Raw genomic sequence first — 24,835 nt, forward strand, 5'->3', positions numbered from 1 at the left:
TGATATTGTTATTTTTTTTAAGTACTTTACTAACTCCTTGAATGTAGTCATACTTTTTACCCTAATGAGAGAGGTAGTGTGGTATCATGAAATAGACATGGAATTCAGAGTCATAAAAACTGAGTTTGAACCCTAGTTCTAGCATTTACTACTTGGGAGACCATGGGCAAATCACTTAACCCCTCTGGGGCCCAGGTTCCTCATCTATAAAATAAAGAAGTTGGATCAGAAGACCTTTAAGGTTTCTTATATCTAATAAGCATATGCACATAAGTAAGTAGGACAGTCTTTGCTTTGGAAACAATTAAAAATCTCCACTTAGCTTTAGAAACACAGATATCATCACCTGTGTAGACTCAGGACAAAGTTATAAGTTATAACCATTACAATTCTTAATTTTAGAATTTAGTTGGCATGCTTACTTCAACACTTCCAAAGTTCTCAAATTTCAACAGTGTGGGTACTCTCTGCACCAATGCAGATTGCAACCCTTCCTCCCCAAGTTGCTGTGGCCAAGTAAAATTCATCACCTTGCCAAGCTTAGCAAGGCTGGTCTTTGGACAATAGCAACAGATTGGGCTAATACTTGAAAGCTAGCCAGTCTGACGGGACTTGCCAAAATCTAGCCATCACTGGCATGGTCTTTGAGAGCCCAGGATCACCTCCCCACCCATGACAAGGCACAAGAGTAAAAATTTAGTGAAGATTTGTTTTTATATAAAATGCCAGATTATGGAACTGAGAAGGCAAAGAGACTGTGGCACCTCACTAGTTTTTTGGGAAAGTAAGAAAAGGTGTGCAATTAAGACTTTAATTTAAGGCACAAATCTCTATATGGATAATAATTTCACATACTACACATATACATTTATTCTGTTAATTTGCATTTTATTTATTAGTTCCTATCAAAATACTATCACCACCAACAGTATTTTTTGTCTCTGGAAATGTTTGAGTTGAAAGACAGGCAGATTATACATGGAAAGCCCAAGGAACTCAAAATGGTCTGTAACTGATAATTAGTGGTTGGGATATAAAGTAATGTCAAGAGGTTCTACTCAAACTTGCGATTGTTATTTGCTATGGTAGTACAAAATACAGCCCTGGTGTGTTTGTGGCAAGGTGGAGTATGGAATACTGAGAGCAAATTGTGAACAGAGAATTATGGTAGAAGTGACTTAATTAATCTAGTGAGAAGTCACATGAGTCAGATAGTGAGAGGTAATGTAACATGACTACAAGTCAGTGGGAGTGGTTTATAGGGATATCTAGGTCAGGATCCTAAGGAGTCTGTGAGAGGTTTGTCCAGATGTAGAACATTTGTGGGTTAGGTTTACTCTTGGGGGAAGTCTTAATTTGTGGAAAAATTAAAGGAATTGGTACAAAGGCAAAATGGAGGGTGACGTATTCAAAACTGTCACTTTCCCACATGACATATCAACATTTGAAGATTAATGATGAGAGGGGCTTTAATGGATGGTCTCTTGGAACACCATATTTCCATGACACTCAAATCCACCACTCTAGAGCTCAATGCAGTGATGATCTTCCCTGAATTTCTTTAGGCTAATCCTTGGATAATAGACATGTCCTTGGCCTGTGCTCAAGGACTATAGTCTTTCTGACTTTTAGGGCCTGAGGGAGCTTCTATTTTATTACCAAAACTTTCAAGAATCTAAGTTCATTTCCAAGCAACGATGAGACCTCTAAGTAGGATTTTCAAGGAAGTCCAAACCAACTATGCAAATAAAATACCTCTAAAATAACAGCTTTGAAGTACTTTATGGTGTCAGGGCTAACTTCAGTGACTCGGAGCCACAAATATTTCACATGTAAATGGTAAGGACAGATATCAACAACCATAACTTGCTAGGAATCAACAAGGTCATAGTCCATTCTAACTCAAAAGAAAGAAAGGGAAATGAGTAGGCTCAATCAGAAACTACAGTTATGCCCCACCTAGTCATTAATTTAAAATGAATGGATAATGCAATTAATTTGAATCCTATTTGCTAATTTGAAGGAGAATTAGTGGGGGAGAAAAGATCCTGTCATTCAAACAAAAGCAACTCAATTACAAGGAAATTTAAAAAACATGAGAGAGCAGAAAAGCATGTGTCTTAGTATTATGTACATACCGGCACCTTATCTATATAAAATCAGAATCAAAGGGCTAAAAAGGACCTCAATGGATTAAGTAGCCCATCTCTTGATGCTAAGAACATTAATACCTAAACAATTCAAGATTATATCAGGGCAATTTCTATTTCGGAATTCCCCATTTGGGAATTCCCCATTTGGGAATGATCAATTCTAGCTGGGACTCAACCCCTTCTTGCCCTTTTGTCTTTAGGACCTCTCCCTATCCAATCAGTACAAAATTACTGCATATGACTGTCATAGTGGATCAGAAGAGATCTAATATTGTGGCTTGTTTTAAAAGGATTTTAAGTGATACAGGAATGATATTTCCTTTGAACTATATGCCACATTTTATTCCCTTTCATAATTCGAGTTAATTTCATGTCAAATTTAAGTGAACTTTTGTTTTCTTTTCAGGTCATTTCCATTTGTAGATGAAGAGAATAACTAGTCAGGAGCCTACATAATAACTCTCCAAATGCTGGAAGACCAGTAACTTACTGCTTGGGCTTTCATTTTCCATAAACAGGATGTCTTTTGTTTCTTAAATAAGAAGCAAACATTTATAATGTCAAAGATACAATGCTTTTAATTAAAAAAATTTTTTTTGGTGAGGCAATTGCGGTTAAGTGACTTGCCTAGGGTAACACAGCTAGTAAGTGTTAAGTGGCTGAGGCTGGATTTGAACTCAGGTCCTCCTGACTCCAGGGCCTGTGCTCTATCCACTGCGCCACCTACCCGCCCCTGCTTTTAAATTTAAAGAAAAAAAACCCTGGGAGTTTACAGCATCCTGAATTCCTTTATACTCATACAACATTTTCAGAGAGATTAAGAAGGGTATAAGAAACATTCTATTAGGGATTCAATGGGCCTTGAATGGGCTATTTCACTACGATACCCTTCACTTTCTTCTTTTGTAAAAAAGAGAATATTAGACTACATGGGGGGTGGGGGTGGGCAATGAGGGTTAGGTGACTTGCCCAGGGTCACACAGCTAGTAAGTGTCAAGTGCCTGAGGCCAGATTTGAAATCAGGAACTCCTAAATCCAGAGCCTGTGCTTTGTCCACTGCACCACCTAGCTGGCCCCCTAGATTATTTCTAAATTCTCTTTTTTGCTCAAACGATTTACGATTTTATGATCTTTTTTGACCCTTTCTAGCTCTTAACATCTGGCCATTCTCATTTGCTCCTCCTCAACATTACCTTAATGTGTAGCACCATTGAGGATGTTCCCCATCCCTTTGTGCAGCATAGTGTATTATAGGGGAAAAAAATAGGAGAATCAAAGTGTAGATTTCAGTCTTGACTCTTCTACTAATAACTGTATGAAGTGGGCAAATCACTTAGCCTTTCCATCTCATTTTCTTCACCCCAAAATTAAGCCAAACTAGAGGATATGGTCCCATCTGGCTCTGAAGTTCTATTATCTCTCAATTTGCTAAATTAATATTATGTTCAAAGCCTTCACAAGGGATTCAAAAGAATTACAAGCAATCCCCAACTTACTTTTCCTTTGTTGTTAAAATCTGTCTATAATGTACTAGTTCTTTTTTTTACCTTTGTAAGTACAGACTATTGAACATAAATGAATCTTTCTTTGATGAAAGAGGATCTTTCAGGGCCCTAGGGTCAACTCTCAGAAGAGCAATTTTCATTGCATAGTATTGTGTAGTAATATTAATAACTTAATAGTAATAACTTACATTGACATGTAAGTTATTATTTTTAATAATGTCTCTAAAGACACTGGATCAGCAAAGATCAAAGACCTGAATAGATGGATTTTGGAATCTGATCAGTGCCAGTAAAAATATATATTTGCCAGAATAATTATGGGGCTGAACAAAAGGACTTTAAATTAAAAATGGGGGAAATAAAATCTTGCGTCTTTATCCACTAACACTTAGAATTCATAGCAGGTATTACAAAAGAACAAGAATATCAATGGAAAGAAGCTGTAATTCATAGGAAACAACATCCAAGAAGAGGTAGAGTAATAAAACTAATGGCTCCAGATATCAATATACAAATGTGCAGAATATGGATAATAAACAAGGTGAACTATATAGGTTGTAACTCAATGAGGTTGATTTCACAGGTAGATTTAATAGAATGGGACTTAAAATTGGAATGTGGCCATGGAAGAGTATACCTTATTCAAAATGAACTTATTACATAAAAAGAATTGTAGAGTAGCATTGTATACTGAAAACCTATACTCCTGAAAGGAAATCTATGAAATGTAGGGGAGAAATGTGGTAAAAAGTATTTGGCTAAGGGTCCAACAAAAGGAGAAGCAACATCGTGGTGGGAGTAATTCAAAAGTAATATTGTGGTATGATGTAGATAAAAGTTCAAGAAGCAAATCATAAACCTATCAGGGAAACATAGTACATGCTTTTGATCACATAAGCAGTGCTGCTGATGAGTTTTTTACTTACCTTACTGATCATCTAAATTTTAGGACCTGGAAGAAATGATGCAAGCAATAACTCTTCTGGACCTGGTTCTGACCAATTAGAAGAAACTTACTACTAAAGTAGAAATCTTGAAAACCTTGAGAGGAAGTGAGCACTCTATTATAAAATTCATAATAGATAGGCAGAGAAAGTCAGGCATAATTTAATGTAAACCCTAGATCTGAGAGAATAAAATTTAGAAGCATAGGTCAGATTCTATGGCCTAGAATTTTCCAGGGGAAGTTGACTCAGAAGGGAGGGGATGTTCGCAAAAATAAAACTCTGATAACTTAAATAAATGTTACCAATTAGGGAGTAAAAGTGAACATTATCCAAAGATATTCATGTAGATACACAGGGACCTCACTAAATTTAAAATTTCAAAAGGCATGCAAAAGATGGAAGCAAGGACAGTTAACTAATGATAAAAATAAAGAAGTAATTTAAACCTGTAAGAATGTCAGGTGTCTCATGAATGATTCTTTCTAAATCTGGACAGCAAAAACACTTAAAAAAACAAACAAACAATGTTGGGATCAAGAAGTTTAAAAAATTAAACTAAGGGTAGATGATAATGGATGATGGAAAGAAAGCAGAATCAATCAACTTTTACTGCACTTCTGTTTAGCAAGATGAAAAATTTTAAATAATGATTTAATTCATAATTGGCTACATGTCTCCTGTCTCCTATTTGTTAATCAGGCTAAGTTCAGAGGCACATCACCAGGATGTGCACAGGATAATACAGTCACAGCAACTCTCAAGCACCTTTCAAGACATAGAGGGATTATAATTTGCATTGGTGGAAGAAGTACCAATACTGATGGAATCAAACATCCTTGGCACATTGAAGTAAGTATTTTTTAATGAGGAGAACGACTTTCAGAGATGGAAGAATGAAACAAAGAGTAGTTAATAGTATATTGAAACCCAAGAAATGTGAGGAAGTGGTAAGAGAGGATTTAGCTTACTTCCATAAATTCAAGTTACAAAGATTAAATGAACTACAACCCAGGGTAATGTAAGTATTGAAAATATGACTGCTATGTCATTTTGGGTGATTTTAGAAAAACTATGCTGAATGGAAATACTTTCACAAGACTACAGATTGGCAAATGTTCAGCTTTCCAATAAAGGGAAAAACAAGGAGTCTTTAAACCACAGACCAATCACTTCAATTACTGGCAAAAATCTAGAGAACTGATTGAGAGTACTTATAAAGGGAAATAGTGATCACTAAGAACTATAAAAGTAGGATTTGTGTAAAGAGACTGAAGTGGATACACAGGCTACTAATCAACTTATTCATGAAGGACAGTTCATGCCCCACAAACTTCATTTCCTTTCTGACAGTATTATTAGACTGGCAAAGCAAGGGAAAGAAGACATGGAATACCTGGATTTTGTAAGGCATGTGACAAAATTGCTCCTCAGACAGTACGAATAGCTGAGGGCTACACTATAGTAATGATAAGGTATATTTGGAACTGGTTGAATGACTCAGTGTAAACTAAAGGATCAGTTTGAACATTTATATGTTATTTAGATTAAGGCATAAATATATAGCATATTTATCAAATTGGCAGATGTCATAAAACTTAGAGGAATAGCTAACATGTTGGACAAGATATTTAAAAGGATCTAAAAAGACCTTCACAGGTTAAAACAATGGGCCAAATTATACAGAATCATAGATTTCCAGAGTGGGAAGGCATCTCAGTGGTTATCTAGTTCAACATATATATAAAAAAGAAGTTGCTACTACAATATACCCAATTCTTATTCGATATGCATGCCATTGGTGCCACTGACAAAAATGTTAGACAGCCCCAATGTTTAGAACAATCCAATGGAGACCTGTCAAGAGAGTCAAGATAACATTGACCATTAACAAATGCTTTTGGAATCCAGCCATTCAACCAATTCCAAATCCATCTAATATTATTATCACTTAGCTTACATCAAAAGATGTCTTGTAGATATTTCTACAAGAATATAATTTAGCAAATGTTTTGCTAATGTGTAAGCAAATTCAAACTGTAGTAGTACCTTGTTCTAATAGTTTAGTAACTGTCAAAATAAAAGAAAGAAAGAAGGTTAACTTGGCATTACCTATTTTGGATGAAACCATGCTGGCTCTTTGTAATTACCACTTCCTTTTCTAGATTGTTATTTAACCATTTAAAAATTATCTAAACTAAAATTTTCTCAGGAATCAAATTCAAGTTCATTGGTTTATGGTTTTTTGACCTTACTCTCATTCTTTTTGCAAAATAAGACAGTTGTCCTCCAATCCTATAGTGCCTCTCCTGTTCTCCACAATTTAAAAAATCTTTAATCTTACATAAAATCTTCCAATATTAGTAATCATACCTGCCAGTTATTTTAGCATACTAGGATATAATTCATATGATTCTAGTGATTTGAATTCATATGGGGTAGTCAGATACTCTCTTGCTTAAATTGGGGGTCAGTTCCCTTTTAGCCATTTCTGTTGTCATTTCCTGTGCAAAGATCATTCTCCTTGGCAGAAAAATCAGAAATAAAAATAAGAGCTGAGTAGTTACACTTTCTCTTTGTTGTGAATTATCATTATCCCATCCACCCCGAATAACAGTCCTATTTCTTCTTTGGAAAAAAAAAAAGGCTACTTTCCATTGTTTTTTTAAACTTCCTTGACAGTTTCAGCTCATTCAGAAATTTAGAACTTCTGGTAATATTTTTATAGATCCATACTGTTTTATCTATCTTTCATTACTTGCTCTTGATTTTTTTAATCTTTAAAAAATCTAAGTTAGTGAATTTCTGTATCTGGATCTACATTTCTATATCTACATTGGTCTCCTTGAGAAATTTCCCCTCTTCCTCCTCAACAGAATTGTTTCTCTTTGCGAGTTCAGAATTTCATTCATGAGAACTTCCCATCATCCTGCTGGAGTAAACTTTCCAGTAAAATTTTAATCTCTAGCAGCCTATGTATCTAAACTTTCTTTGAACCCTTTAAAATCATCTCTCCCAAAATCTAGGGTGCATATCAAACTATGCCTGGCTTTTCTTCCCTAACACAAACTCCAAGAGGGAGTAGTCACTTCTACTTAAAGTTACTATCATTTCCATCCCAGCAACTAGTTTTCCCTGCTAATGAGAAGCAAGCTTGGGGGCAGCTAGGTGGCACAGTGGATAGAGCACTGGCCCTGGAGTCAGGAGGACCTGAGTTTGGATCTGGCCTCAGACACTTGACACTTACTAGCTGTGTGACCTTGGGCAAGTCACTTAACCCTCATTGCCCAACCAAAAAAAAAAAAAGAGAGAGAGAAGCGAGCTTAAAAAAAAATGTCCAGGGGCAGCTAGGTGGCACAGAGGATAAAACACTGGCCCTAGATTCAGGAGGACCTGAGTTCACATGTGACCTCAGACACTTGACACATACTAGCTATGTGACCCTGGGCAAGTTACTTTAACTCTTATTGCCCTGCAAAAAAAAATCCCTCTTGTTGGTTTCTCTACCTTCTGAAGGATGTGATCATCACTGTTATCAGCTGCTATGTTTTTGGCAGAGAGACAGCTACAATCTCATGCTTCTTTGCCAAGCTTGTGACCTGCTTCCTGAATTCCTAACCCTCTTTCTCTTGCTGTACAAGTGTCATATTATATTATGCTTCAATGACAAAACTGCTGCTCTTTCTGCATCCACTGTCTACTCAAATGCTCCTTCCCTCTCTGGATTTCCTCAGGAGTATGCCTTCTTAAGATACAATGCTTCTGGGGGCAGCTAGGTGGTGCAGCGGATAGAGCACAGGCCCTGGAGCCAGGAGTACCTGAATTCAAATCCGGCCTCAGACACTTAACACTTATTAGCTGGTGTGACCCTGGGCAAGTCACTTAACCCCAATTGCCTCACTAAAAAAAAAAAAAAAAAAGATACAATGCTTCTCCATCACCCTTGCCTTTTACTTATTCTATTACTTTTGAATGAGGTATACTCATTTAGGGATATATATTCACCATGGATTTCATTTAAAGTCTCACGAATGATGACGAAGTCAAATTTGCCTTCTTGCTTTAGGCTCTCTGGTTCCATCTTTAGTTGCCTAAACTTTAGGCATGTTTATAGACATCTAAAGTCATGGATCTTACTACTTTCGCCTTTCTTGGATTTTGTCTCCTGTGAATTTCTGGACATCTCACAGAAGCTACTCTCTATCACATCTGACTTGGTGGATAAACACAGATTTCTCTTCCCCTTCCTCTCATTCCTTTATATTTAAAGCCCCTTTGATTAGATTTGCAAGATACTAGACAAATACATTCTTACCAGCCTTTGTTAAGTGTACTCTAAACCTGGCCAGGAGATTGTAATTCTTTTGTTTTAACCCAAATCCATTCTCAGACACCATCTTAACTATCCATTTATTTCCCAAATAAAATTTTCTTTTTTTGCATTCCTTGCTTTCAATGTGTAGGAGTACAAAAATAGAATCAGCTTCTTGCCTATGACTTCTGGTTCCTTCTGGCAATGTCACTTGTGGCCATCTGAATCATCAGAAGTTGGTAACTGTAATTTGTTAAAGTTCTCTGTTATGTTTTACATACATGTCCTGGGAAGACAACAGCCTTTTCTATTGTTGTCAGGTGAACAAATGGTTTCCTTAGTACCCCTTAGTAAGGAATCACCAATCACCATTATTCTCTTCTTCTTTGTACCTTCCTGGATTAGCTCTCATCTGATTGCTTTTAAGAATTTAGCATTTCTTAGAAGATAAACAATTGCTTCTTCAGAATATTCACTTTCCTCTTCTTCAAGAAGGGTCTCTAATTAATTTTTAGCTTCATGTGTACTCTTATTTTTTTATTCTTTTTGCCAGGCAATGAGGGTTAAATGCCTTGCCCAGGGTCACACAGCTAGTAAGTGTCAAGTGTCTGAGCTCAAATTTGAACTCAGGTCCTCCTCAATCCAGGGCTGATGCCACCTAGCTGCCCCCATCATGTGTACCCTTATTAAAGATAATATGTAAAAAGACTAAAGGTAAAGGTCAAAATCCAACTGCCCAAGTACAGGATGGGGTAGATGAGGCAAGACAAGATCACATGAAAAAGACCTAGAGGTTTTAGTGGACAAAAAACCATGAGTCCAAGGTGTAGCATGCAGTTAAAGACAATGGAAAAAATTGATTCTCGTTTTAAAATTGGGGTTACTTTGCTTGGAGACACTTAAAGGAGATGGGCTTTTGTTGGGGGGGGCAGGGCAATGAGGGTTAAGTGACTTGACCAAGGTCACACAGCTAGTAAGTGTCAAGTGTCTTGAGGATGGATTTGAATGCAGGTCCTCCTGAATCCAGGGTCGGTGCTTTATCCACTGTGCCACTTAGTGGCCCTGAGATAGGCTATCTTTTAGAAAAGAAAAGCAACCCCATCCTTAAACTCTTCTGCATAGGAGATTAGGGCTGGGGGGTTTTGTTTTTTGGTCTGAGAGGATTCAAATCCCTGTCATGTGGAGGAAGAATTAGATTTATTCTGCTTGGATCGATAGGGCAGAACTAGAAGCAACTGCTGGAAGTTGGAAAGAAGAGCTTGGCTGGATAGAAAAAAGGTTTCCTAACAGAGCTGTCCAAAAGTAGAATTGGCTTCCTTAGAAGGTAGTGAGTTCCCATTACTGGACATCTTCAAGCAGGAGCTGGATGATCATCCCTCACTTGTTGGCACAGCCAGAGGAAGAATTCCTGCTCATCTGTGAATGAGACTAAATGATTTCTGAAGTTGCTTCCAATTCTGAGATGGTGTAAGATCATGCTTTAAGAGTTATTGTACAACTGTTTACATACATTGCCTCATTTGGCTCTCATAACAACTTCTAAAATAGCTAATGCATCATTATGCCTGTTTTGCAGATTAGGAAACAGGTTCTGAGTGGCTAAATGATTTGTCCAGCATTACATAACTAATTAACACTGGAGTCAGGGTTAGAAACTGATTTTTCAGTCTTAAATTCAGCCCTTTTTCTGTTACAATACATCTATGTTTACAGTATCTGTAAAAGATCGAGGAGACTGAACTGAATGTGTGTTCTGGGCCCTTTGTGATATTTTTATTGTTGTTTTGTCTTACCAAATACTCAATACAACCTTGTTGTCTTATTATTTATATCTCATAAAAACAGAGTGTAGAGGAAGGAAATTTGGATTGAAGTTTCAAATTATTTGAGCTCTTTTTTTTTTAAACTGTATACAACTTGACAGTACAAGGGATATACAATTAAGGAGTAACCAAGCTAGATTAAGTGAGTGATCAAAAGGGATTATGATTAATCTGGGAAGGTTTTGTTACATTCAACTAGAAGAAAGTAGTGCCAAAAATGTGACAATGTAATATAATCTCTTAAGTATATTGTGACAGCTGAAGGCTTTGTTACTGTCTAAGATTTGGGGGCTAGGAGAAAAGCCACTTTTTAAAAAATGGGAGTAGCTCCTCTTACAAGATTATAATTAGTGTCTGTAGCAGATACATTATTTTAGGAATTTGTAACAGACCTTTATTTTGGAAATAAATTGCTTCCATTCTTGGTCTTTAAAAAAGATCTTTTGTAAAGAGGCTATCTATCCATTAATCTGAATTGATAGACAAGTTTGCTTTAGATTAATTAAGCAATTAGGTAGTATAAAATGCATATTTGCATATATATAAAGTCAGTTTTCTTTTAGTCTGCAGTTGGGAGTGCCTACCTTTTCTTGAGATGAGCAGAATAAAGAAATGTAGTGACCATCCTCCTGTGTTTTTTACTTGTTGAGCTCTTACAAGGTATTATGTAGAAAGCTCCATTCATAGCTACAAAGTGATCATTTTTTTGTTGTTGGTGGTGGTAGTTAATGCTTTTTAAGGTAAAACTACAGTCAACTTTGGATTATCTTTAAATAGATTGCCTACTGTGTTGATTTTCCACAATGATCTAAGGCCTGTTTAATCAGGTCCAAACTTGGAAGGGATCAGGACTGAAAATAAAAAGTGGGGTGATATCTGAGTGTATGAGAATATTTGTATATTCATTTAATCATTCAACATTTATTGTGTTCTACATTGTGCACAAGATAACATCATTCTATAGAGGTTTACAGGCTAGTTGGGGAAGTGGGATAAATCACATAAATAAATTACAATATAAGTAATTCTAACTTACCAACAGGTTATATTGCAAATCTTGTTTGAAAATCATTTCTCTGAACTTGTAATGCATTTTCCCACAGAACTTGGAAATGTATTCCAAGTTTAAATTAGGGACACCAGGAATATATCTCCTACTCTGCTAACATTAAAGAGCAGGTGGGTAGAGTGATGGATATGTAATTCTGTCCACTAGTAACTTATTAATACTCTGTGTCAGCATTACAGAAGGCACTTCCCTATACCACAACATCTGTATAAGATAATAGATCATTTGAACTATGGAACAAAGAGCAGTTGTGCCTCAGAGTGGTGCTCCAGACATATCCCACTGATCTGTTCAATATTCACAAGTTGTGGACTGCTGTAAAACATAAGCTATCATAGGTTCATAAGACTTAAGTGCTGGAAGGAATTTTAGATGCAATTCAATTTAGTTTAGTTGATTCAAGAAGCTTTATTAAGTGGTCATAATGTTCCTGACATTGAGCTAGAAGAGGGATACAGATAACCAAATACATACATACACATATATATATGTATATATGCAGTGGTGGAGAGAGAGACAGAGAGAAATAAAAGAACTTGGCAGAGGGTAGCACTAAGTGAACAATAAATGGAGTTAGAGATTCCAAGAGACAGAGGAAAGTTAGCAGAGCATTCATGGCATGTCTGTGTAGACAAAGGGGCTAGAGATGGAATATTGTATACAGGGCTGGAACCTACCACACATTAGGAAAAGCCAATGTGACATCAGATAGGTTGGCACTAAATAACGAAGGAATTTCAATGCTAAGACAAGATTGTGCATTTTTACCTGGGAGTCACAGAAGCTTCATGATCCCTTCCCCTCTTCAGGCCTCTAGGTTATCTAATTCAATTGTTTCACTTGACAGATGAGCCTATTGATGCCCAGGGGAATCGGGCTAGACAGAATTAAGAGTTAAGTTAAGGCCACATTATGTGGCCTTAGGCAAATTACTTTTTGGGTCATAGTTTTCTCATCTATATAATGGGTAAATTGGATTAGATGATTTCTGAGGTCTCTTCTAGCTCCCATGAAATAGGTAGTAAGTAGCAGAGTGGATATGAATGCAGTCCTGTAGACTCCAACTTAATACTGTAGTGGAATTGTTATTTTCCATACACTATGGAGTACGATGGAGATGATAATGAGTGCTATAGGAGTTCAATGAAGGACTGCACATGGTGTCTGTGTGGATTTCTGATAATATACCAAAGGAAAATTTGTCTTGGACTTCCCCAAATCCTATAAGATATCTCTGGACTTTACTTATCTCCTTCAGTTTCCACAATCAAGACCCCAGTGGACCATAACTTCCTATCTTTCTATGTCTCCTTACCCTTAGTCCTCCCAAACCTATTCTTGTCCTTATCTAGTCTAGGTCTTGAAGTCATGCTCATATTGCAACTACAGCTTCCTAACTGGTCTTCCTTCTTCCCCTCTCTCTCCATTCCAATTTATTCTGGACATTAAGGCCATCTTATTTTCCCCCCAATACTACTTTTTATCATGTTCCTTTTATAGTCTTCATCTCCACTATAGGCCTTGCCCTTATTTTTGAAAAATTTAATATACATGTTGCTATATCCTTGAGAACCCAGTTCATTGATCTTTTCATTCTATGATTTCCATCTTAGCCACACTCAGGGATGGTCCAACCCTTGATCTCACCACCACCCATATAAATTTCACTTCCTATGAAGCCTAAAATTTATCTCACCATAATTTCCTATCTTTTCCCATTTCTCAGTTCTCCTAAATTTCTTCTTATCCTCACGAGGGAAGGGAGTCGTTCAACACCTCAGTGCTATCCTTGGTCATTATTCCTTTTTTTGATTCATTTTCTTCCTATCTCAATGTTGATGCAAGAAAAACCAGTTCAACTATATATTGTCCTAATTTTGAAAAAAATTCCTTCTCCCTTCAATGGCTCTTTTTTGCCTCTAGGATGAAATGTAAACTACTCCATGTGGTATTTAAGGCCCATCACAATTTGACTCCAATCCATCTTTCCATATTTATTTCACATTATTCATTTTCACATAATTCACACAATCCTACCAAACTAATTTTTGTTCCCCATCTACAACATTTAGTCAGTCACTTAGTCAACAAGCACTTAAGTGCTTACTATGTGTTAGACGTTGTGTTGAGTTCTGGGGATAGAAATATAGGTAAAAATACTTCCAGCCCTCAAAGAGGTCACAGACTTATGGGGGATACAAATGTAAATAAGCAGCTATATGCCACGTATATGCAGAGTAGGTGGGAGGCACTGTCAGAGGGGAAGCTACTAGAAGTGAGGAGACTAGGAAGCAAAAAGGATTAGGTGAAGAAGAAAAGTTCTCCAGGTATGGGAGGCAGCCAGTGCAAAAACATGGAGGTGGGAAATTTATTTGCAAGGAAAACCAAGTAGGTTTGCTTGTATGAGTAGCTGACTCATACAGTGTGTGGGAAAGATCATGAAGAGTTTTGAATGCCAAACAATGTTTTATATTTGATCCTCAAGGCAAAAAGGAGTCACTGAAACTTACTGAATAGTGGGAGAAGAATAATATAGTCATATCTGTGCTTTAGAAAAATTGCAATATAGAGTAACAACCTTCTAAACTTGGAATCAGGAAGACCTGAGTTCAAATCCCACCTCAGACACTTACTAGCTTTGTTTATTGCAATAGCCCAGAAGAGAGGTGATAAGGACCTGAGCTAGAGTGGAGGCTGTGTGAGTGGAGAAAGGGGCATGTATAAGAGATGTAGTGAAGGCAAAAGGGGCAAAATTTGGCAGCAGATTTAGATACATGGGATAAGAGTAAGGAGCTAAGGGTAACACCAAAGTTGCAAGTCTGAGTGACTAAGATGGTGATGGTTCCCTTGATGGTAGTAGGAAAGTTCCCAAAAAAGGGAGAAGTTGGGGGAGGGGAATCATAATAAGTTCTGGAGTTTGAGATGCTTCTAGGACATCCAGCTTAAGATTTCCAAGATCCAGTTGGTGATGCAGGTATATACCTCAGGAGAAGAGGGACTAGGGCTAGATGTATAGATCTGGTAATCTCTACAGAGATGACCCCTGGTTTTTTTTTTTTCTCCAGAGATGAACTCCAACTTTTTTCAAGGCTCTGCTCAAGTGGCACCTTCTACAAGAGGCCTTTCTTGATCACGCCAGTTTTTAGTGTCCTCCTTTCTAATCAGTTCACATTGGCTTTACTTTGTATACACTATTTCCCTACAGTACAATGTTAGCTCCTTAAAGGAAGGACTATCTCTGTGTTTTTTATCTAGATCTCTGGTACCTAGCATAGTGCTTAATAAAAGCTTATTGAATAATAATAATTAATCATAACAATAGCTAGTATGTATGTAGCACTTTAAGGTATGCAAAATGCTTTATAAATATCATCCCATTTTTTCCTCTCAGAAACCATGGGATATGTGCTATTATTATTATTCCATTTTGCTGAAGAAGAAATTGAGGAAGATCAAAGCTAAGTGACTTGCTTGCCCAGGGTCACACAACTAAAAAGTGTCTGGAACGATGTGAACTCAGGTCTTCCTGACTCCAAGTCCAATGTTCTCTTCACTTTGCCATCTAGCTGAATGAACGAATGAATGAGTGTTGTTACTCTATATTATCTAAACTAATGGTTCTCAAAGTGTGCTCTAGGGATCCTTTCAAGGGATCTATGAGGTCATACCAATTTCTATAATATTAAGGCATTTTAATTTCTAACATGGAAAATATTGATAGATAAAATCCACATAAACAAAAACTTTTAGTGGGGTGGTCCAGTCCTCAATAATGTTTAAGAGAGTAAAGGGGTCTTGAGCCCAAAATTTTGCTAAGCAATGACCCAATACCAAATCCAAACTCCTCTGCTTAGTATTCAAAGCCCTTCAAAATATGGTCTGTCGGGGCAGCTAGATGGCGCAGTGGATAGAGCACTGGCCCTGGAGTCAGGAGTACCTGAGTTCAAATCCGGCCTCAGACACTTAACACTTAACTAGCTGTGTGACCCTGGGCAAGTCACTTAACCCCAATTGCCTCACTAAAAAAAAAAAAATATGATCTGTCTTCTCATTTAGCTTCTTTCTCATTATACTTCAACTCTAACCCTTACTTCCAAACAGGCCAGTCTCATTATTGTACACTAGACATAGTATGAGTGACTTCCAAATTTTCAGTTCTGTTACCCTATAGTGGAATGTCATTTCTTAGATTTCTGTTTTGACTTCCTATAATATTCACTATCAGTACAACAGTTATGTACCTCCATTTAGCTTCTAAAATCCTCTGCAACCTGGCCCCTACCAATCTTCCCAGCCTCAGTGTTCATCATTTCCTTCTGACATACTGCAATTCACCTATCCTAGCCTTTGTTTCTCACACATGATATTCCTATTTCTGTGTCTTTGTACTGGTCATTTTCCATGCTTGGAATGCACAACGTCCTTACCTTAAGGCAGCTAGGTGGTATAGGGACTAGGGTTCTGGGCCAGGAGTCAGGAAGACTTGAATTCAAATCCAGCTATAGATGCTTAATAGTGGTATGACCCTGAGCAAGTTATTTTGCCATTGTTTGGCTGCTTCCTCAACTGTAAAATGGGGGTAATAATAGTATCTACCTCACAGGGTTTTTTATGAAGTATTTGTAAAAAGCACTTAGCACAGTGCTTGACACATGTTGGTATAAAAATGCTCATTCCCTTCTCTTTCTCCCCTCTTATCTCTACCTAATAAAGTCCTTCTCTTCTCTACAGCTCAGACAGGAAGCTTTCTTAATTCCCCTCCCCCAATTGCTGGTGCCCTCACTCCCCAATTACCTTGTATATAACTACTTTTTATACATATTTGTTTATTAACTTTATTTATTTTGTTTATTAACTTTATTAACTTTATTTGTTTATTAACTTTTGTTTATTAACTTTATGTTCAATCTCATTAAAATATAAGCTCATTGTGATTAAGGATTGGCTCCTCAGTAAGACTGGGACACTCCTTGTGCAAAGAGATTATATGTTTCATTTCTTTTGTATTCTCTAAACCACCCAGGACAGTCCTAGGCCTATAGGGCCTTTGTGTATCCCATTTCCTACACTTGGATTTCCCCTCCACTTTATCTTTGCCTTTTGACATTCTGTCCATCCTCCAAGCCGCACCTCAAATATTATCTCCTCCAGAGTTTCCTTTGATTCCTCTAGTAAGAAATGACATTTAATTCCTCTAGCCTCACCCACCCACACTAAATTTTTATATTTTATTCTCCAGTCTAGTTATTTTATGGCATTGCATTTTTGCATGTGTCATGTCCTCCAAGTTAGGCTGTAAGATTTATAAGGGTAGAGATCACACTTAAATATCATATCTCCATCCCCCCATAGTATTTTGATTATAATAAATATATGCATTTAATAAATAGTCATTTAGTGAACAAATGAATAGCAGGCATTCCACATTGTAAGGGACCCTAATGAAGTCATCTAGTCTGACCCCTTTGTTTAATTAAATTGAATCTGTGCCTTGTCTTTACATCATTAGCATGAATTAACATTTCTTCATTTAGATAAATACAGATCAATGCTGAACTATCAACCCAGTAGGGACTGTCATTTCTCAAATAAGTTTAAACTGACAGAATATGCATTTCAGGTCTTACTGTCTTTAAATGTGTTTAACGTTTGATAATTCAATAGATCAATGATTTCTTCAATGTGTATAACCCCATCCATCCTTGGAGATTATATCCTATGTGATTTTAATTCTTTTTCTTCCAATGACCCACTCTGGAGAATCTATCCTATATATTGGAGGCCTTCCTCTAAGTCTTTTTTTTTTTTTTTTTTTTTTTTTGCGCAGGGCAAGGAGGGTTAAGTGACTTGCCCAGGGTCACACAGCTAGTAAGTGTCAAGTGTCTGGGGTCGGATTTGAACTCCCATCCTCCTGAATCCAGGGCTGGTGCTTTATCCACTGCGCCACCTAGCTGCCCCCTAAGTCTTTTTTAAATAAGTCTTAATAGTTGTCTTAATGTTTATCTTAAGAATGATATAAAACTAAGTCACTTCAGAGAATAATAAGGAAAATCTTAGTAGCTTTCATAGAACTCTGAATTATTAAGAAAGCAAGGATAGAACAGACTTGAAAAGTCTCAAGGGATACATAAGACATTTAAAAACCAGGTTCCTTTTTCTCCCAAAACATTGCCGTAATTTTATTTTTTTTTCACCTTGGAGAAAAACTATTTTAAAAACAAAATAAACACAATTTCAGTTCCATTCCCATGGAATGTAGACATATGTATGGTCTGCAGCAGGGAAGAACTTATAAATTTACTAAATGGGGTTATGTTTCTACTTCTCTTGTCAAAGTGAGATGCTCAGCCTAGATTAAGGCCATTAGAACTCCATGAGCAAATGAAAATTGATTAGTTTTTATAATTATATTTGAATTTCACAGTAGGAATGTAGGCTTAGCCAACACTTTTGTCTGCTGACATCTTCTATCACACCATGTAACTCTTAACAAATGATTTTCCTTCACAATATAAGTGTAAATAGACTCCTGATACATGACTTTTAAAAAAAATCTATACCTATAATTTCATGAAGAATTTACTGATTGTTTTTTCCCTGACACATTAGCCAGATTTTCTTGGTCTTCAGTTTCAACAGCTACAATGGGAAGTATCTACTCTGATGAAATCATCTATACAACAAAGTATTGAAAAGAAGAATCTCTTAGAACCATATTATTTGCAATATATGCCTTTACAATATAAAGTCCTATTCATGAGCTCAAAGAAAATAATGGGACAGTATACAATTTTTCATATTTTTATCCAGTGTACTGTCCTTTGTTTTCATTCAGTTCACTTATATTTGAAACTTTATCCAGTAAAGGGACATATATACACACATATACATACATACATACACACACACACACACACACATATAATGATTGTTTAATAAGAGAAAAGTCAGAACTGGAAAGGTTAAATGTCTTTATGAATAACGATCCAACTGGAACTACTCCCTAAATTCTATGATGCCCCATCTAGAAATATAAATTCTTCTACCTATACTATCATATTTCTAGATTGGGGTCTTTTCTGATTGAGCTTTTAACATAAGTAGCAAAGAGTATTCTCTTTGACATAGGACATGCCATTTTATACTAAATAAATTAAATGTCATTTTTCCGAATGGTGACTAATCTTGTCTATTTCCACAAAATCCCAACCCAATTGGTTTCTGTAATTCAGGCCAATAAAAGCAGCAATGCTATTTCCTGAGCATTAGCTGAGAACACTAAGTTGACACCTAAGGGAAGAAGCCTTCAACTTTAGATCCAACACTAAATGTGATGATCTATCTCTTTTAACAACGACCTTATCCCAAAAGGATCAGGCTGGGTGATTGGGCTAGATAGAGAGAATGAAGCAGATGCATCTTATTATAACTTCTTCTACTATTACCATCACTCATGGGAATGCAGAGGGACCTTACAACATGAAAACACTACTTAATAATGCATCCGTTTATCCTTCAAATTCAGAATACTTTCAGGAGAGTCAAGAATCAGGGACAGCCATATCCTAAGTCACTTCCCAAGTCTATTTTCTAAAGTTCGGTTCTATGAGCAGAGCTATCCAACCATTTGCCCCATCCCAGAAGAGCATTCTCCTTCTATGAAAGAGGAGGTACACAAGCACACATGTATAGGTAAGAGGAATCCATGAGAAAAGATTCTATTTCTCTCTCTCTTACTCTCTCTCTTTCTGCTACTCACCATTGAAGGAGGAGGCTTTGACCTGGTTTGGGGTGGACAGAAGATCCTAGGAACTGCTCAAAAACTGATTCCAGGATGAGAGGGAGAGATGCTGAAAAAGGCAGAGGTGGAGGAAAGCTCAAGAACTAGATAGATGCAGGCAGGGAGACACCACACCCAGAAGACATGAAGATCAAAGAAGTAAAGCAAAGTTGAGGCTAGCCATGAGAACTGTCCCAATTCTAAAGGCTGCTTCTTCCCTCCCCCTCCCCTTTTTTCTTTTAAATTAGCAAAACTAACAGGCATTGAGCCACCAAAAGACCTTGAAAGTTTTCTAAAGGCTTCGGCAGAACAAATGGTCTTTAATTTTACCCAAGGACTTGACCTCTTGTCCCAAGCTTATTCTCAAGTCTGATAGTGCTCAGTCAAACTATCATTTGAAGGAATAATATCACTCTGTACCAGAGTCAGCTAAGGCTGTGTCAAAGGGCAGAAGGTTTAAAAAAAAAAGAAAAAACATTTCTGACATTCACACACCTCTTATTACTGCAAAGTGACCTCAAACTTTATCCAATTTTCATTTCCTTAGGGATGGCTGAGGTGGAATTGGATAGATTGATGAAGAAAGTAAAGCAGGGAGTGGTAATTTTGTTGGGTTTTCTGAATAGTTCTGGAGAGATTTAAATGAAAAATTAATCTTTATGCTTATTTAATAGGAGTCTGATTCATCTCCTGATGGAACTGGTTGAATTTCTGCTTTCCTCAAAGAAAAAGAACAATGCTACATTGTATGTTATAGCTGTTCCCCTCAACTTGCACTGTCTAGACTTTGTGCTTTTATTGAAAAAATAAAATAAAAACAATCATTCCCCTACCTAGGCACCACTCTCCCTTAAAAAAATATATTTTTGGCAGTGGTAAAAATGCTTTATTCAGGAGTTGCCCTGAAAGGGAAAGCATACAAACAGATCTGTTTTAAATTGGAGACACCAACACTGTGCAAGAGGCCAAACATTTGGTCAGCAAATTGAATCAAAGCTGCAAGGACAACTCCTATCTGACATCCAACACTGTTTATGTCTTTCTTTCTGAGATATTCTTAAAAGCCATCACAACCTGAGAAAAATAATGAGCTATTTAAAAAGTTAATTATTTGGGAATATCTCTCTAATTGTTAAACTTGATGACACAGGAGGCAATTATCATTTCCTGACATAAAATATCACAGAGATAAGAAACTGAATTGAATGGACCATTGGTTTGACTCTGTATGCCTGTTCCTATGGGTAAGACGCTTGCTCTACCCAAAGCATCTCTTAGAATAAATAAACATAAAAAACCTCACCCTTTTATTTTATGAAGCCTACTTCTGAATGAGACAGTCATAGGCCCTACCATAAATGGTCTTTCAGAGTTTAAGACTGCTATTTGAATGTTTGCATGTCTGTCTGTGAGGTATGTTAGAGAGCATACCCAGGTGACAATCTGTAGAGTTAGCAGAACTATGAAAATACAACTTCTAAAGAGAAAAAACAAAACAAAACACCTCCCTTCATGTTAGCTCCAAATACTTTCTCAGATTTCTTTGGCAGTATGGTAGGGTATTTATTAGAAGAAGTGGAGCTGTTTCAGAAAGATGTGTTTTGACACATGATAGTCTGCCTTAGTTCACAAATTAAAACAACAGCCACCATCACTTTTTATAGATATATCATTTCATTTTCAAGCACATATTATCCAATAATAATATTTATAGCCCCTTTTTTCCAATGAATAAGAACTATTGGGACACTCTATAAGGATGCTCTTTCCTTCCTAAACTAGGATAATTGCACATACAGAATTCATAAGGAGTACCATCTGCTTTTCTCTACTAATGTATTTAGGATCTTCTGTTTGATTCACTTTATAGGCTGGGAATCTTATTTAAAAATTCACAGTGAATGAATATATCTAACTTCTTAAAAAACTGAAATAGAAAGCAAATGCAATTTGAGTTTTGATCCATCCAGAGCAGTAATGCCTGATAAACATTCTCAATATGGGTGTGGTACCTCAAGGGTGTTCCTAAAGGTGAGTATGAACTCATTCATGAAATCTTGGAATAACTACAGTAAAGTTGTGACCCCTCCAGTAGAACACAGAGTTGAAAGGGACCTTAGATTTCAAGGAATCCAATCACCCCACTGACCATGAGTTCACTGACAACAGGAACTATCTTTCTTTGTATGCCCAGTGCTTCGCGCAGTGCCTGACACATAGCAGGCATTGTGCACATGTTTACTGACTGACAGATGAGGGAGAGAAAGGTTGTGACTTGCCCAAAATCACAGAGCCAGTAAGTGTCTGAAGCAGGATTTGAACCAAAATCTTCCTGTCTTCCAGTTCATCCCTTTATTCCCTACATGTCATTTAAAAATCTTTATGTCCTCAGCACCTAGCATGGTGCTTTGTTGTAACAGGCACTCAATGACCATTCGTTGAATTGTATTGAATATTAGAACTAGAAATTTGAAGGTGTTCCAGGTCATTAACAGTACGCTACTTGGGGCAGCTAGATGGCGCAGTGGTTAAAGCACCGGCCCTGAATTCAGGAGTACCTGAGTTCAAATCCGGCCTCAGACACTTGACACTTACTAGCTGTGTGACCCTGGGCAAGTCACTTAACCCCCATTGCCTGCAAAAAAAAAACCAAAAAACCAAAACAGTACGCTACTTTAGGTGATCACTGTAAGGAGCCACTTACTCTAAAAATGAATAAGAGGAACAATAATTAGTTATTAGAAAGGTAGGATTATTTGAGGATGTCTCTCTAACTTTTAAACTTGCTGACATGGAAGGCAATGATCACCCCGTGGCATAAAAGATCAAAGAGATAAGAAACGGAATTGGGTGGACCAGTGGTTTGACTTTGTATGCCTATTTTTAGAAGAAAGTCTCTCAGAAGTTAGGTCAGAATTGACAGACTAATGGTGTTTTTATCTTGGAGTGTTATGGGGTGATACACAGTGAACTAAGAAGGATCTTCTTCCCCATGTCCCAGAGAGCCTGCTTTGTTACCAAACCAATCCAGAAAAGAAAGCAAATATCACAGTGTTCCTAAGGTACATGTATGGGCATGCACGTGTGCAAGCGTATATGTGCAAGTGTGTGTATGCACACACATACACACAAACACACACACACTTCACAGTCACCTTAAAATAGCCTTAAATATAAGATGACAGGAATTCACATGAAAAATAACACAAAGCCAGAGCAAAAACTCACCTGGGTCTCTTGTCTGCTGCAGCGATGCACATATGCTGGGAGGGAACAGCCTTCCATTTCTTAGCTTCAACTACAATACCTTCAGCATCCACCAAGCCAAATCCATACAGATGGCTAACTAAAAAGACAGAAGCTTCAGAATCTGGCTCCTTTTGTTTGGATCTTTTAAGAGTCATTCATGGCTGGAATTATGAGCTATAATTTATGGACCATGGTACAAAGCTACGTGGCAAGGAGATGTCAGGTTCTCAGACAAATTGAAAAACTTTCTCCTAGTCCTGTTTATATAGCACACTTTAAGATTTGCAAAGCACTTTACATATATTCTGACTTAATCCTGGTAACAACCCTCTTTGGTTGCCATTGAAATTCTCATTTTACAAAAGAGGAAACCGAGTCTCTGAGAGATTAAATAACTTGCCCGGGGTCACAGGAAGATTCAAATCCATATCTTCCTTAAAAGGTAAGAATATGTGGTAAGCAGTCATGGAATGAGGGAGCTGACTGGCCATGCAAGGCAATCATAAAACTTCAACCTTTGCTCTTATTTGTAATGAGCAAACAATCCTCTTTTTGAAGGAATTAGACATAATTAGCGTGAGGAAGAAAAGACTCCTGGGGGACATAATAGTCATCTTCAAATATTTGGAGGGCTGTCGTGGAAGAGAGACTAGATTTATTCCATTTGGACCCTGTGAACAGAAGTAGGAGTAGTGAATGGAAGTAGTAAACGGGTAAATTTAGGTCTGATGTCAGGAAAAACTTCGTAACAACTAGAATTGTCCAAAAGAAGATTGTGCTGCCAACAGAGGTTGTGGGGGCAGGGGAGTCTCTTTCCTTGGTTTTCAGTCTTTTGAGACCAGATAACCACTTGTTGTGTGGATTCCTTTTGTATTAGACTAGATGGCTTCTGTGATTCTGTAATTAAAACTGAAAATCATTATTATGTGCCATGTAGGATAAATAATATTCATATCATGCTCCATTCATCTTTCTTGCTTCCCTATTTAAAAACAATTATTTGTAGGGCACAATGCTACTATCCACGGGGTCATATAGATCAGGGCTTTTTAAACACTTTCCCACTTGCAACCACTTTTTGCCAGAGAAATTTTTATGCGACCCTGGGTATATGGGTATATAAAATAAGTAGATAGAACTTTTTACTGTTGCCAAATTTTTTGCGACCCCCACATTCACTTATGTGACCCCATATGGGGTCGTGACCCACAGTTTAAGAAGCTGGGCTATAAATACTGTGATACAAAAAAATAGTTAAGAAGCCCTGCGTCCAGAAGTTTCTTACCTTTTTGAAGTTCCTAAATCTTTTTCTTTGGTGTCTAGGCAGTCTGTTTTAGAGTGTCTAGGGAATAGATTGGAAACCTCAGTGTGATGCTGTTTATTATATGGTACCATGTTGGATATTTAGAGAAATAACCTGTCACTCCTGGTGTTCTAGACAATCAAGGAATGGACATTTAAAAGTATAATTTCAAGACAGAGAAAGTTTTTTAATAGGTTAAATTTTTTGTCGTTGTTAGGTTTTGGGGGGGTGGGGCGAGGCAATGAGGGTTAAGAGACTTGCCCAGGGTCACACAGCTAGTAAGTGTTAAGTGTCTGAGGCTGGATTAATAGGTTAAATTTTAAATGCAAATAAAATGCTGATACAGTACCCCCACTGCCACAAAAGTGTACAAAACAAAGACACACCCCCCCAGTCCAAGCCTTAATCAGTGGCCTATTCATCTTTCAGCAATACCATATAATGGGGCTCAAATGGATTAAAATTATATCCCTTGAAGTTTATTATGTTTGGATCAGATATATATTTTTAAAACTAAATAAACATAAAGCTGAGTGATTTCAAAATGTTTTGGTCCTAGGCTGCTAAAGAGAAATAAATATAGCCACAAGGTTCTCTCACTTTCTGTCTCTGTCTCTGTCTCTGTCTCACACACACACACACACACACACACACACACAAAATAGCACATTATGATCTTTCAAATTATCCATGCTCC

At 37.1% G+C, this 24,835-nt stretch overlaps 1 protein-coding gene across 1 annotated transcript in view; it reads right to left on the reverse strand.

Annotated features, from left to right (window-relative positions):
• The window catches only part of PCSK6 (proprotein convertase subtilisin/kexin type 6), a 260,225-nt gene that overhangs the window by 100,653 nt on the left and 134,737 nt on the right, over positions 1–24,835 (reverse strand). Inside the window, exon 11 of the mRNA XM_043985253.1 lies at positions 22,815–22,932. Within this exon, the coding sequence (XP_043841188.1) occupies positions 22,815–22,932 (118 nt within the window). The remainder of the gene's footprint in view (positions 1–22,814; positions 22,933–24,835) is intronic.

Source organism: Dromiciops gliroides, chromosome 2, assembly GCF_019393635.1.
Source record: "Dromiciops gliroides isolate mDroGli1 chromosome 2, mDroGli1.pri, whole genome shotgun sequence".
NCBI classification, from domain to species: Eukaryota; Metazoa; Chordata; class Mammalia; order Microbiotheria; family Microbiotheriidae; genus Dromiciops; species Dromiciops gliroides.